Raw genomic sequence first — 15,951 nt, forward strand, 5'->3', positions numbered from 1 at the left:
ACTGCAGAGGAATGGAAGAGCTTCGAGACCTCGTGACCCTCCTCCTGCACCATGAGGTCAACAGAGGCCTGTTGGTCCTGACGTGTGAGCACGCTAACGGTAATAACTCTTCAGGAAGGCAGAACAAACATCTTCTTACTACTAGAAATGGTATTTAAGAAATGTTTACATTCACATTTACTCATGAAAGTTACATTTTTAGAAGTTTTGAAGTCCTTAAAAGTGTAGTCTGGGTCAGTCTAGTTAAGTCTGGTTTAGTCTAGTTTAGTCTGGTCTAGTGTGGTCTGGTCTAGGGAGCTATCCATGGTGCTGAACTCGTGTCAGATGAGGAACACACACACGCACACACACACACACACACACACACACACACACACACACACACACATATACTGATGAACTATCCATGGTGCTGAACACGTTGTGTTAGAAGAGGAACACACACACACACACACACACACACACACACACACACATACACACACATATTGAAGAAATTCAATGTTTTATTTTAAAACGGATTAATTATTCCTGCACATGCAGCAGTTATGTTCCAAAAAGTTTTATTTTAAGTTCCCATGACGCAATGCGCGCTCCTGTTGGAGGGCTTAACTGTGCCATGTGTGTTTGTTGTTGTGTAGACTATTGTGGGTCAGAGGACCAGACCTTGACATGCGATGTCCCCCGAGCCCACGATCTGGTCTAGCGGCTCCACTATCACGTGACGAGACAACGCGACGTGCGGGAGCTGTCGACCTGTGGAGGCTGACGGAGCGCGAGCGCTCCTTGGACACGGAGCACCGAGCCGCCCCGGCCCCCGGCGCCCGGCCCCCGGCGCCCGGCCCCCGGCCCCCGGCCCCCGGCCCCCGGCCCCCGGCCCCCGGCCCCCGGCGCCCGGCCCCCGGCCCCCGGCGCCCGGCCCCCGGCGCCCGGCCCCCGGCGCCCGGCGCCCGGCCCCCGGCCCCCGGCGCCCGGCCCCTGGCGCCCCGGTCAGTTTACCAATTCCCAGAGCCGGCGATGCCCCCTCTGAAGCGCTGCTGCGCACAGCGCGCTCTCGTGACTGCTCCCCGTCAACTGGCGCGTGCGTGTGGGGCTGCGTCCTCTTCTGATGACGTCATAGCATGAACAAGCCTGTCGGCAGTTGTGGTTTCCTGCATGTTGACGTAAAGACAGCCTCTGGATGACGTAACGTGATGTAAAAGTCATGAGTTATGTTTCATGATGAATATGATATGAACTCATAAGCGCACAAATGACGTCATCACCACAATATAGAGCAATAATACGCAATACACGTGTTGTAATACTCTAGATTGTTTGTGTTGTATTTGTTCTTCATTCTACTACACATCGTTTCATCAATTCAGAAAAAGAAGCATATGCAAAAGTACGTGATATCTTTAATATTATGATGTCATATCATTATTATCAGTCACGGACACGCGCACACATCAACATGTAGAGCACGCTGTTAATACACAGCTCAGCTTTCACTGCATTACTGATTATGACGTCGCTGGGGGAGTGTCGGGGAGGGGGGGGGGGACCCGGGGTTCCCACAATATAAACGCAATGACGTCAGAGAGAGAGAGGGAGAGAGGGAGAGAGCGAGAGAGCGAGAGCGTGCGCTCCGCAGTGAATCAGTCGGAGGATCCCTCCAGTCTGTAAACAGGGTCACAGCGTCTCTCTCTCTCTCTCTCTCTCTCTCTCTCTCTCTCTCTCTCTCTCTCTCTCTCTCTCTCTCCGCATGAACCGGTCGGTGCGTCAGGACCGTCCGGCTCGGAGCCCGGCGGTGAGCCCCTGCAGGAGGCAGCGCAGCCTGGCCGCCGCGGCGGAGGAGCAGCGCGCCGGCAGCGGGACCTCCAGGGACGTCGGCGCGGGGTCCGGCCCCGCAAAGCCGGCCCGGAGCAAGAGGCACCTGGAGGGAGTCCTGAAGAAATACACGAACCCGCTCCAGGGCTGGCAGAGCCGGTAGGTCCCGGATGAGTGATCACGTCATAGCTACTTTATAGTTCATAGTTTATATATGAACTAAAGTATAGTTTATAGTTCTCTCTCTCTCTCTCTCTCTCTCTCTCTCTCTCTCTCTCTCTGTGTGTGTGTGTGTGTGTGTGTGTGTGTGTGTGTGTGTGTGTGTGTGTGTGTGTGTGTGTGTGTGTGTGTGTGTTCATTCAGTCTGAATATGCTTCTATAGCTCAGAGAGGAGATGCGTGGGAGAGTCAGAAACACAGAGTGAGTCATCCAGGATCAGGAAAGCCCTCTCGCCTCTCCTCTCTCCTCCTGTCCTCGTCTCCTCTCCTGTCTCCTCCTCTCCTTGTTTCCAGCTGTGAGTGGTGACCATGTGACAGGTGGAGGTGTAGTTGTCCTGTCACTGCTTTGGTTTCCTTGTTTCTTCTGCAGCGCAAGAGGCAGAGCAGCACTGGAGCTGTGTGGTGGTGTTGGGGAGTTCCTCTGGACAGCAGTGTGTCAGTAGAGGAGGTGCTGCTCTAGGACAGCAGTGTGTCAGTAGAGGAGGTGCTGCTCTAGGACAGCAGTGTGTCAGTAGAGGAGGTGCTGCTCTAGGACAGCAGTGTGTCAGTAGTGTGTCAGTGGGCCTTGAGATGCCTGAGGAGGTCTGGAGGTCTGGTTGGATCACACAGTCACAGAGCGGCAGTGGAGGAAACAGATCTCTGTGTGAAAACACACTTAAATTATTCATCGTGGCCTCTTTCTTCTCATCGTCGCTCTCGTGTCTCATCGTAAACCTTCATGCTTTCTTCACCCCTCTAGCACCGGTCTATGTGCTTTCTTCACCCCTCTAGCACCGGTCTATGTGCTTTCTTCACCCCTCTAGCACCGGTCTATGTGCTTTCTTCACCCCTCTAGCACCGGTCTATGTGCTTTCTTCACCCCTCTAGCACCGGTCTATGTGCTTTCTTCACCCCTCTAGCACCGGTCTATGTGCTTTCTTCACCCCTCTAGCACCGGTCTATGTGCTTTCTTCACCCCTCTAGCACCGGTCTATGTGCTTTCTTTACCCCTCTAGCACCGGTCTATGTGCTTTCTATACCCCTCTAGCACTGGTCTATGTGCTTTCTTCACCCCTCTAGCACCGGTCTATGTGCTTTCTTCACCCCTCTAGCACCGGTCTATGTGCTTTCTTTACCCCTCTAGCACCGGTCTATGTGCTTTCTTCACCCCTCTAGCACCGGTCTATGTGCTTTCTATACCCCTCTAGCACCGGTCTATGTGCTTTCTTCACCCCTCTAGCACCGGTCTATGTGCTTTCTTCACCCCTCTAGCACCGGTCTATGTGCTTTCTTCACCCCTCTAGCACCGGTCTATGTGCTTTCTTTACCCCTCTAGCACCGGTCTATGTGCTTTCTTCACCCCTCTAGCACCGGTCTATGTGCTTTCTATACCCCTCTAGCACCGGTCTATGTGCTTTCTTCACCCCTCTAGCACCGGTCTATGTGCTTTCTTCACCCCTCTAGCACCGGTCTATGTGCTTTCTTCACCCCTCTAGCACCGGTCTATGTGCTTTCTATACCCCTCTAGCACCGGTCTATGTGCTTTCTTCACCCCTCTAGCACCGGTCTATGTGCTTTCTTCACCCCTCTAGCACCGGTCTATGTGCTTTCTTCACCCCTCTAGCACCGGTCTATGTGCTTTCTTCACCCCTCTAGCACCGGTCTATGTGCTTTCTATACCCCTCTAGCACCGGTCTATGTGCTTTCTTCACCCCTCTAGCACCGGTCTATGTGCTTTCTTCACCCCTCTAGCACCGGTCTATGTGCTTTCTTCACCCCTCTAGCACCGGTCTATGTGCTTTCTTCACCCCTCTAGCACCGGTCTATGTGCTTTCTATACCCCTCTAGCACCGGTCTATGTGCTTTCTTCACCCCTCTAGCACCGGTCTATGTGCTTTCTATACCCCTCTAGCACCGGTCTATGTGCTTTCTTCACCCCTCTAGCACCGGTCTATGTGCTTTCTTCACCCCTCTAGCACCGGTCTATGTGCTTTCTTCACCCCTCTAGCACCGGTCTATGTGCTTTCTTCACCCCTCTAGCACCGGTCTATGTGCTTTCTTCACCCCTCTAGCACCGGTCTATGTGCTTTCTTCACCCCTCTAGCACCGGTCTATGTGCTTTCTTCACCCCTCTAGCACCGGTCTATGTGCTTTCTTCACCCCTCTAGCACCGGTCTATGTGCTTTCTTCACCCCTGTAGACAGAGTAATGGTTTTCAAAGAGATACATAGAACAACAATGCACAGACTCTTCTGTTCTTCCTCCAAGCAGCTCAAAGCAGGTTGTCTCATGTTCAGAGATGTGGGGATTAAATAATAATAATACTTTCATTTTATAGAGCGCCTTTCTGAATACTCAAAGATGCTCTACATCAATCATTCACTCAGTGATGGGAGGAGCCGCATCAGGACTCTCTAACTTTCATACTCTGCAGTCGCAGCTACAGAAGACATTTAGGGTTCAGTGTCTTGCTCAAGGACACATCGACGCCGGCGAGCGGGGCCGGGAATCGAACCACCGATCCTCTGATTGAAGGACGACCTGCTCACCACTGATCAGAACCCTGATTCTGAGTTCATGAGCAGCAATGTGACGTAGAGCTGAATCTATGGTCCATGCGCACATATTGATCTGCTCAGGAGATCACAACTATATATATATATATATATATATATATATATATATATATATATATATATATATATATATATATATATATATATATATATATATACTGACACACTGCTGTCCAGAGGAACTCCCCAACACCACCACACAGCTCCAGTGCTGCTCTGCCTCTTGTGCTGCAGAAGAAACAAGGAAACCAAAGCAGTGACAGGACAACTATCTCCAGTCTCATATATATATATATATATATATATATATATATATATATATATATATATATATATATATATATATATATATATATATATATATAGGGACTACTAGATACCAGTTGGACGTATTGTGATGGTCTGGACCTTTTCGTGAGGGCTTTGGTTGAACCCCTCTTGGCCTCTTGTCCCAACATCTCCATCTCATGTTTTTTCTTTTGACGATCTCTTGTGTCTCTCTCTCTCCTGCAGGTATTTTGTACTGGACCCGGAGGTTGGCCAGCTCCAGTATCATCTCAATGAACTCAGTAAAAGCCAGCGGCCCGCCAGAGGGTCTCTGCCTCTTCTTGGAGCGATGGTGGTCTCCTGCGACGAGTATCCCTACATGTTTACCATCCAGTCCACTTCTGGGGACGCCTACAAGCTCAGAGGTAAGACCGTGGGTCTGCATGTCTTTGCAGAAAGAGATTTGCTCTCATAAGATTGAGACATGGCAAGAGGTCGGCATGTCGCTCAGTAGTAGCATCTCCATGAAGGTTGCAGCTTTGCTCCCTGATGGACGGGAGAGCAAAGTGTGACGCACAGCCGCTCAGAGAGCCTCTGTTAGCGTAGCATGAAGGACCTTTACTGTAGCGGGTCGAGATGGACTGAACCCTGCTGGCCTCGCCTGACAGCACAGTCAACGTCTCTCAGGTTGGAACATCAAAATGAATATTTAGAGCATTAATGTAGTTTAACATACAGGACGTGACAGCTAACCACCAAGTGAATAAAGACGCGCTGTCTCCGTTTGTATACTACATCATTAGTCCTGAGGTTCTAGCTTCTCGGTGAGACGCGAGCTTCACTGACCAATCACAGCCCATGTTAACAGTTACATGGGCCTGTGACCAATCACACATCGAAAAGGCTCTCTCATGTATTTTAACCAGGCTGATCCTACAGAGATAAGGGAAGTAACTTTTAATTATTAAATTTTTTTTTTTTTAAATATCTCCACCAACTTTATCTCATGAGATGTGATGATGGATGCTGTCACATACAAATTAAACACCCGAACACAGCCAGTTGGCTTATTCAATTTCAAGCCTCTGTGATTCTTCTGCACGTTGGTTGTGGAGTTTATTTCCATGACACAATGATTTTGAGGAACAGCGTAGTTCATTTTAATTCCCTCTCCTCTGTCTTGGGAGATAGATAATTGTCTTGAGTTCCTAATTACAATCACAACTCCTTTCAGACATTACAAGGGTGGAGTGCTTTAATAAACAGCTGGCAGGTCCTGTTCTATCTTGAGAGGACGTTGAGGGTCATAAACCATGATTAATATGGTAATAGAAATTACACTGTGTTCCTGGAGCTCCAGCCTGGAGGACGTGGCCCCACTGACCCACATGACCTCCGGGGGAGGAGCAGGCCACATGAGGGGCGGGCTGTGTGGCCCCCAGCACCTCCGGGCCTCATCAAGGTATCACGATGATGCCATAAATAATACAAACGTTTCAAACCAGTAAAAGGAAAAGGCTTGTGCTTCTCTACTAACTCACCAAATATACCAAGAAGGGTGGTGCGTTGGCTATTTCCTCCCTATCATCCAGCGGCCTGCCTCTTCTCCTGCCCTCCGTGGACTCCTCTAGGAACTCCACTGACCATCGTCTTTGCTCATTTGTAGTCCTGAACAGCTGGTTTGAGGTAGGGATGGAGCAGAGATGCTCGGCGCCTCATCAGGCTTTATTGCAATATTTGATGAGGGAATAACTGCTGTGGCAATGTTGTTGAGCAACCTGATGGAGACCACAGAGCCATATGCATTGCTCAGCGATAGACTTGTTCCCGGCTGTAGCCTCCCTGTTAGCTGTTAGCTGTTAGCGGTGGCGATGCATTCAGCTGTTAGCTGTTAGCTGTTAGCGGTGGCGATCCACTCAGCTGTTAGCTGTTAGCGGTGGCGATGCATTCAGCTGTTAGCGGTGGCGATGCATTCAGCTGTTAGCTGTTAGCGGTGGCGATGCATTCAGCTGTTAGCTGTTAGCGGTGGCGATGCATTCAGCTGTTAGCGGTGGCGATGCATTCAGCTGTTAGCGGTGGCGATGCATTCAGCTGTTAGCTGTTAGTGATGGCGATGCATTCAGCTGTTAGCTGTTAGCGGTGGCGATGCATTCAGCTGTTAGCGGTGGCGATGCATTCAGCTGTTAGCTGTTAGCGGTGGCGATGCATTCAGCTGTTAGCGGTGGCGATGCATTCAGCTGTTAGCGGTGGCGATGCATTCAGCTGTTAGCTGTTAGCGATGGCGATGCATTCAGCTGTTAGCTGTTAGCGGTGGCGATGCATTCAGCTGTTAGCTGTTAGCGGTGGCGATGCATTCAGCTGTTAGCTGTTAGCGGTGGCGATGCATTCAGCTGTTAGCTGTTAGCGGTGGCGATGCATTCAGCTGTTAGCTGTTAGCAGTGGCGATGCATTCAGCTGTTAGCTGTTAGTGATGGCGATGCATTCAGCTGTTAGCTGTTAGCGGTGGCGATGCATTCAGCTGTTAGCTGTTAGCGGTGGCGATGCATTCAGCTGTTCTGACAAAGAAAAGAGACTTTAAAGGTCGCGGTGGCCGTCACAGCCTTTGCTGTTGCTCTGACCTTCGTCAGAGCAACAGCCCGGCTGGAGCAACCCTTGTGATGTCTGTGCTTAGCGGTGTGTTCATCCCTGTGGCCGCAGGAGGTGGGACTCTGTCTGACTCTCTGACGGAGCGCTGTCACCTGCCTCTTGACTGGCGCTGCTTAAACAATGTACACTCAAACTCTCTCTAACGTGCTGTCAGAATCTGTTGGGAGAACTTTCCCTCACACGATGTCCAGTGCGTGAGTCGAGTGATCTGCTCTATCTGTTCCAGACTGAAGACAAAACTCATCATTGTTGTTCTTAGGGCTTAAAACATATCTATGGGACGACGCGAGGAAGGTTCATGAACGGTGCAAGTCGTCGTGAGAGCTTCTGTGATTGTGTGTTATGTATTAAGAGGTAAGAGCAGACTTGCATATGCAATTATTAAAGTCACACCTTGTATCTCTGGCTCCGCTCCTTCATTGGAAAGAATAAATCTCCTGATTAATGATTTTACAACCGGTATCCAAGACATTTTAATCCCTTTAGCTAGCGCTGATGTTTCTAGGTCATGCTATATCAGACAGATGTCACATCTTCCACATTTAATTCCTCATGTTTGCTGTTGTGGCTCAGTGGGCGGAGAGCTCGTCCTCTGACTAGGAGCTTTGATCCCTGATGCTTTGGGTCAAATTAAGAGGCCAACCCGTTTGTATATGACCATGAAATACAGTGTAGGTAACACAATTATAATTTTTCTGTGGTAAAATATAATGAAATGGATTTGGGTCATTTGCAGTGCAGTCGTTGTGTCCCGAGCAGGGCTGCAGCTCTCGTCCCTCCACAGTCAGCTGCATGGTGTCTGGCAGCAGGACCCGTGTGCTGGTCAGCGGGTCCTCACCAAAGACCTGCAGCCATGTTCCGGTTAGTTGATGTGGAGCTTTGCGGTTCTCCACTGGAGCTCAGGACACAATACACACAACACTTGTTCATGCCGGAGCTGTTGTGGGTGCTTTCCTGAAATGTGTTGACAATTCTAAAAACAGGAGCCCTCTCCTTCAACAGCAAAACACACTGATTGTATCCGGCATAACCTTCCATGTGCAGGTCGCAGGAAACACTCATTTTCATGCAGCGTCCGTGTTCTCTGTTCCCGTTAGCGCTGGACGCCCAGCAGCAGGAGGGATGGATGACTCAGCTCCAGCTGTGCTCCCGACGCCGCTCTGAAAGCAGCGCTAAGGTATTCACACACTCACACACACACACACACACACACACTCACACACTCTCCTCTTCCCCTCTCTCTGCGTCCGTATTGAATTACAGTTATTCCAAACATAAAAGAAGTGTACATTTGGCAGACAGACAGGTTTGGTTTCTGGACTTAATGGAGCCAGACCACTCTGCTCCAGGCCAGCTGCTCATCTCATGGAGGTTCCTCTGATTCAGCTTCACTCCTCTGTTCTCAAACAGTGAACCGCCAGCCGGCAATGTCACTAATGGTTTGTGCTCCGGCCACCATTTTGCACTCTCAGGTACATTAGAGGTAATGCTTCCTCTGGGTTATGATGTGTGCTGTGACATTAAAAGATAAGAGCATTTCTCGTCCCCTGCAGATGGACAATCTTCAGAAACACACACACTCTGTGTGCTTTGATGCTGCTGGTTTGCTCACTACACTAAATCACAGTGGGCTCCATCTCACAGCTGAAAGCCTCCAAACAGAAACATGTGTTCAGTGCTCTTCACACACTGCAACACCGAGAGCAGAAAACCTTCTGCACATCTGGGTTGGTGTGTTACCTGATATGTGTCCGGTTTGTGAAATACATTCTTGATAGCTTTCAGAATATGACTAACACGCAATGCATTATGGGTGGAAGAAGACACTTTACAGAGGATAACATGGCGGATGCAACCGCAGCAGCGACATCACAGCAAGTAGGTCAGAAATATATCAGGAAAGGTGGACAGCATATTTCCAGCCAATGGAATAAAATATATTCTAAACGTACACATGATGTCATCGTCATCAGTCAATTGGTCCAAGCAGTGAAACACCAATCATGCTGTTTGTTTGTGTGGGGGATGCGGACATTTTGGAAAAGTTAGTATCTTCCAGGTCCACGAGTGAATGTCTTCCAGGTCCACTAGAAGATGTCTTCCAGGTCCACTAGTGAATGTCTTCCAGGTCCACTACTGAATGTCTTCCAGGTCCACGAGTGAATGTCTTCCAGGTCCACTAGTAGAGGTCTTCCAGGTCCACTAGAAGATGTCTTCCAGGTCCACTAGTGAATGTCTTCCAGGTCCACGAGTGAATGTCTTCCAGGTCCACTAGTAGAGGTCTTCCAGGTCCACTAGTGACTGTCTTCCAGGTCCACTAGAAGATGTCTTCCAGGTCCACTGGTAGATAACTTCCAGGTCCACTAGTGAATGTCTTCCAGGTCCACTAGAAGATGTCTTCCAGGTCCACTGGTAGAGGTCTTCCAGGTCCACTAGTGAATGTCTTCCAGGTCCACGAGTGAATGTCTTCCAGGTCCACTAGTAGAGGTCTTCCAGGTCCACGAGTGAATGTCTTCCAGGTCCACTAGAAGATGTCTTCCAGGTCCACTAGTGAATGTCTTCCAGGTCCACGAGTGAATGTCTTCCAGGTCCACTGGTAGAAGTCTTCCAGGTCCACTATTGAATGTCTTCCAGGTCCACTAGTAGAGGTCTTCCAGGTCCACGAGTGAATGTCTTCCAGGTCCACTAGAAGATGTCTTCCAGGTCCACTAGTGAATGTCTTCCAGGTCCACGAGTGAATGTCTTCCAGGTCCACAAGTGAATGTCTTCCAGGTCCACTAGTGAAGGTCTTCCAGGTCCACTGGTAGAGGTCTTCCAGGTCCACTAGAAGATGTCTTCCAGGTCCACTGATAGAGGTCTTCCAGGTCCACTGGTAGAGGTCTTCCAGGTCCACTAGAAGATGTCTTCCTGGTCCACTGATAGAGGTCTTCCAGGTCCACTGGTAGATAACTTCCAGGTCCACTAGTGAATGTCTTCCAGGTCCACTAGTAGAGGTCTTCCAGGTCCACTGGTAGATGTCTTGTAGGTCCACTGATAGAGGTCTTCCAGGTCCACTGGTAGATAACTTCCAGGTCCACTAGTAGAGGTCTTCCAGGTCCACTGGTAAAGGTCTTCCAGGTCCACTAGAAGATGTCTTCCAGGTCCACTAGAAGATGTCTTCCAGGTCCACTGATAGAGGTCTTCCAGGTCCACTGGTAGAGGTCTTCCAGGTCCACTGATAGATGTCTTCCAGGTCCACTGGTAGAGGTCTTCCAGGTCCACTGGTAGAGGTCTTCCAGGTCCACTGGTAGATAACTTCCAGGTCCACTAGTAGAGGTCTTCCAGGTCCACTAGAAGATGTCTTCCAGGTCCACTAGAAGATGTCTTCCAGGTCCACTGGTAAAGGTCTTCCAGGTCCACTAGAAGATGTCTTCCAGGTCCACTGGTAAAGGTCTTCCAGGTCCACTAGAAGATGTCTTCCAGGTCCACTAGAAGATGTCTTCCAGGTCCACTGATAGAGGTCTTCCAGGTCCACTGGTAGAGGTCTTCCAGGTCCACTGGTAGAGGTCTTCCAGGTCCACTGGTAGAGGTCTTCCAGTTCTTATCAGATGCCAGAAACTGCAACCTTTGTGATGCTCAGAGGTGATTTTACAATTTACCTTTTTTGTCTACATTGGCAATCATTGGCCATGATAGACTGAAGTAATTTTCACACATAAATGGGATAGTTTTTCAATAAAAGATTATAAATGCAACTGAGAAGCATTACGCCTTGTTCGAGCAGGACACCCTACCCCTCCACAGAAGGTGCACGTGCTAAAACACCATCGGTCCTACAAATACACATGAGAAGCAAGAAGTGAACAAGTTTTTCCCAGAAGAACGTCATGGAACAGACATGAACTCCTGAGCGGCGAGGAGCAACCGCCTGCATAGTTCTTGGTGCCAGAGCAAGCCGGAGAGCCTTGATCTATCTTTAGAGATGTTTTGTGGGTGATAGGTTGGTGTGAGATCCCATGAAACTTGTTTCTCACTCAGTAATGTGATGCATCCATGTTAATTTAGCTGATGAATATTCTTTGTGGCAGTTCCCAAACAGCTATGCCTATCCATAACCACCGTCAGCAATGGATGCATTGAGATTCATGATGGGGTTTATAGACATGCATGTGTATAAAGCTTGAACAAATTACAACAACTAAATATGTGATTGCATCTGGATTCCATCACTGAAAGCAGGAAGTGTAAATTGAGCCTCGCAGCAAGTATCTGGTCTGCTGGTGAGGTACCACACTGTGGTACTTTGTGTACTCCTGGTTTTGAGATGAACCCCTTTTGTCTGAGACCATCACAAAGGAGACGTTACGCCTGTGACGGCACACAGAAATGAGCAGGACTGTGTGTCGTCCCTCAGAGACCAGAAGGACACACACCAAGTGAACTGACGAGGTCGGACCCTCTTCCACGTACCTGCACTACAGAGGATGGGCCCACAGCAGGAGTTTGAGTTTATTGTAGTGTGTGTGTGTGTGTGTGTGTGTGTGTGTGTGTGTGTGTGTGTGTACATACAAGATGTGAACTGTGATAGCGTTGTGTCTTGTAATAGCTCTTCTCTCACCATTTCATCAGCAAGCGCCGGTGACTCACCCTCCGCTGAGAGCGAGACACGAGCTGAGCGCTGTTTGTTTGTCTGAGAGCGACAGACAGAGAAGAAGAAGAAGAAGGACTCAGATCGCTGATAGCTGCATCTCAGCCAGCACACACTCTCAAGGAACTGCCCAACCCATTGTGATCAATGTGTGTGGACTACAATACTGTTAAAGGGATACAAGGATGGGAAGACTCCTCTGCACAGAGGAAAGGTTTCTGCTTGTCACTCGAGGGACTTTCATATTATAACTATCATTCTGTTTAAAGCCAAAGAGACTCATCAGCTGCTTCGGCTCAACAGGGCTTCATAGTGAGTTTCAGCTCATGGGTTAGCGTTCTGCTTCCCTCACTGTGTTTTCAGATGTTTCAGTCTAAAGCTCCACTCAGCTCGAGTCTCAGACTGTGATCATAGTGGAGCTTTCAGCACTCAAAGAGAAAGATGTTGCCTTCAGGGGTTGGTAGAGACCAAAATCAGTGCTAAAAGTAAACAAGTGGACAAAATGAAAACAAGGCAAGTGAAGAAGTATGGTAGAAAAATACAGAGCACAGCCTCTGGAGACCATGCTGCATTCAGAAGAAGCAGCAGCAAACTTTTTGGGCGCTGTATCACTCGCTAGCCTCGCAGCGCATCTCAGCCAGCTTGGCCCCCTGAGTTGCGATGGAAAGCAGGTCTGCGCTAGCTCGCTGTTAGCTCGCTGTTAGCTCGCTAGCCAACTAGCCCTTCTGCTATTTCAAGAGCCTTCTGCTATTTCAAGAGCGCTCTGCTATTTCAAGAGCCCTTTGCTATTTCAAGAGCCTTCTGCTATTTCAAGAGCGCTCTGCTATTTCAAGAGCCTGGCCCATCTTTATTTCCATCTTCCATCATCTTGTAGCGTTTGTTCTGAGTGTGGTCCTGAGGGGGAAGTCTTGAATTTGGTGGCATGAATGTGCTCAGCAATCTTTACTACAATTTGCATGTCAGATTATAAAATGACTTGTGGACAAAGTTATTGGTGTGCCAGCAGAAATCGTACGAGTGTCTGAGATGCACGGGGTTCTTCTTCGGAGCTTTGGTTGCTTGTGCTCCTAAAGCTAAATTGCAATTTTTCCATTCCATTGTGCCGATTGTAGTTCAAGTGGATAGTCAATCATTTATATTCCTCCTCTGAGGATTGGATGAACTGACAATCCAGCGCTTCTAGTGGGCCGGACCATCACAGTCACATGGTGCAGACATGGTCGATTGTGCCTTATATGCCTCGCCTCTTTTCTTGCTCCTCCTATAGATCCTTCGGTATTCACCTGTTTTCTTCATACTGTCCATCTGGCTTAAAGGGGACATATGCTCAATGCCAGGTCCAACTTTATATTTTGGGTGCTTAATTGAACATGTTTTCATGCTTTAATGTTCAACAAACACATCATTTTTCTCATACCGTCTGTCTGAAGGAAGCTGTATTCATTCTGTATGAAACGCTTCAGTTTAGCACCTGTCTCTCTTTATGCTCAAAATTTGCATTTCTTCTAAAGTACAGCAGGAGGCGACACCTCTGGTTGCAAAAAGAAGTCTGATTGTATGAGAAAATGACTTCTCTCGATGTATTCCCTCAGTAAACATGAGTTTATGTCTCAATCTCTAGTTTCTAGTCTTCTTCTATACAGCAAGATGTTCATTTAGTACATTATGGTCTGTTAGAGTCAAACAGACCATAATAAGGGGACGCTTTCAAGGCTTGTGATTGTCAAGGCGCTACGACAACATCATATTTTGAGTATTCGGCTGCAAATTCTTTCTAGTAAGTAGTCCGACATTACAAACAAGCCTTTTTATCGCTAACCAAAATAAACATCCAAATTAACATCACTGTTAATGTGAAGTCCAGATGCTTTTTTACGCTCCTGCTCAGCTCTAACCTCTGGTCCATTCTGCCACGGGAGCTGGAGAGAGGACCCAAACGGCGACAATGGTGCAAAGTAACTTCTAATTATCGGCAGGAGACAAACAGGGTTTAGATACACAGGAAGATGCAGACAGGAGGAAACAATCAGGGACAGAGAGACAAAGGAACAGGAAGTGCAGAGGACACAAGAGACAAGGACTTAAAGATGCAACAGGAAACTAGAAACAACCCACTACTGAGACACGTATACGTCCTCGCGACGAGCAAAATGCAAAACTCCTCGCTTCAAGAGGTGGGCTTGTTTTGATGGTCACCAACAATTTGCAAAACTTTAACAAGATGGTGAAGATTAGGTGTTTTACAAGTTTGACTAAACCTCACGTAACCATCGAGACATGAATTCAAAACGGTAGTCCTCGAACCAAAAGGTGATGTCACAGAGACTTCATCCACTTCTTATGTACAGTTTATGAATGGAAAAAAACACAGCGCTTGTAAAGAGAGCATTAAAACAACTGCAAATCATTTGAGGGTGTCCACATTGTCAGTACAGTTATTGGTTTCAGAATTTTTTCAAAGTTGAAACTGCAGAGCATTTCTTTGCTGCTCCAGCGACTGAGCTCCTGAGGCTGGACATCAGAGGAGGCGTGCGCGTTCTCGGACAGGGTTGAAATACGACGTCACTGTCAGACTCGCAAGCACGAGTGTGTATGTGAGAGACATTCATCACAGCTCATCTCACTCTCATTAAACAAGCCAAGACGCCGCAGTGCCGCTGCTCTGTAGTAGCAGCGTCAGTACTAATTACCTCCTGGGGTCAGAGAGACGCTCCTCGTCCCAAGTCTCTTTCTTTGTTCTCCTTCAATATCCAGAAGAAGTCAAACATTCTCACACTGTCTTCTTTTGCACGGTGTCCCTCTGGTTTATCACCCTGCAACTACCTTCCTCTGCATTCAGACTCTCCCTGCCACATGTTTTAGTCAAGGTGTCCCTGTCGGACAAAGAGCGGGTCGCTAATGCTGCAGCTTCTTTCTGTGTCTGTAGTTGATGATCCAGGCCGAAGGTCAGCAGAAGAGCCTGGTCAACTCGATCGAGTCCCTCCCCCCCCGAGGTGGACCCCTGTCTTCTCTGGACGAGGTAACATGTCTTGTGTGAGCCGGATCACGGAGCAACAAGAGCAGAACCTGCTCCCGTTGCCTGTTGTCAATTAAGTTTTAAAAGAACGACTTTTCTCCAGGATTTCATTTAAGGATTTACAAAGTCTGTGATGGGATAAGGTCACATCCCCAATGTGCAGGTCTTTCCCCCAGGAGCCTCATTAGGGACCCTGGGTTGGGTTCTAGATGAATATAAAAGGGTCTGGGTACAACCTCCAAAGTGGGTTCTTGTTCGCACCTTTACAAGGTAGAAAGGTTCAGGGCAGAACCTCCAGAGAGGTTTATGGGTGGGACCATCAGACCAAAGAAGGGTTCTCTGGAGAACCTCTAAAAGAGGCTTCTGTGAGGAGCCTTCACAGATGGTTCTAGGTATAACCCTTTGTTGGGTTCTAGATCAATTCTGAGTAGAACTTTTGTAAAAGGTCCTACCAGGAACCAAACAGGGTTCTCCTCTGGAGACAAGTGGAACAGAAACATATATTCATTTTACGAGTGGTAATCTCAGGTCAGACAGCAATGAGAGAGCTCGTAAAACAAGTCACCAGTTGGACCAGATCAACCATAAGACGCTGGACGCCTGCTCGTGTTTCTGGTTCCAAGATGTCCGCCATAGCTGACGAATACAACATCATTAGAATCATTACAACCGGCGGCTCAAAGGGCTCATTTTGCTTTGAAGGTGGGTTTTATGAAATACTTCTTCATACCTACATGAGATGGTGACCCCAAAAGTAAACATTGAAAACAAAAAGCTGTATCTGTTACGGGATGAAGGAAGTAAGGACCC

At 48.4% G+C, this 15,951-nt stretch overlaps 1 protein-coding gene across 3 annotated transcripts in view; it reads left to right on the forward strand.

Annotated features, from left to right (window-relative positions):
• Positions 1-1,659: 1,659 nt before the first annotated feature.
• LOC137781538 (oxysterol-binding protein-related protein 10-like) overlaps positions 1,660-15,951 on the forward strand; it is a 34,616-nt gene continuing 20,324 nt past the window's right edge. For all 3 annotated transcript variants that reach the window (XM_068570356.1, XM_068570357.1, XM_068570358.1), the window contains exons 1-4: positions 1,660-1,971; positions 5,099-5,277; positions 8,596-8,675; positions 15,052-15,144. In XM_068570356.1, coding sequence (XP_068426457.1) covers positions 1,748-1,971; positions 5,099-5,277; positions 8,596-8,675; positions 15,052-15,144 — 576 coding nt within the window. In that variant the 5' untranslated portion in view covers positions 1,660-1,747. The remainder of the gene's footprint in view (positions 1,972-5,098; positions 5,278-8,595; positions 8,676-15,051; positions 15,145-15,951) is intronic.

This window comes from Clinocottus analis, unplaced genomic scaffold, assembly GCF_023055335.1.
Source record: "Clinocottus analis isolate CAN_PGR_092001 unplaced genomic scaffold, fCliAna1.0.p SCAF_9, whole genome shotgun sequence".
Lineage (NCBI taxonomy): Eukaryota > Metazoa > Chordata > Actinopteri > Perciformes > Cottidae > Clinocottus > Clinocottus analis.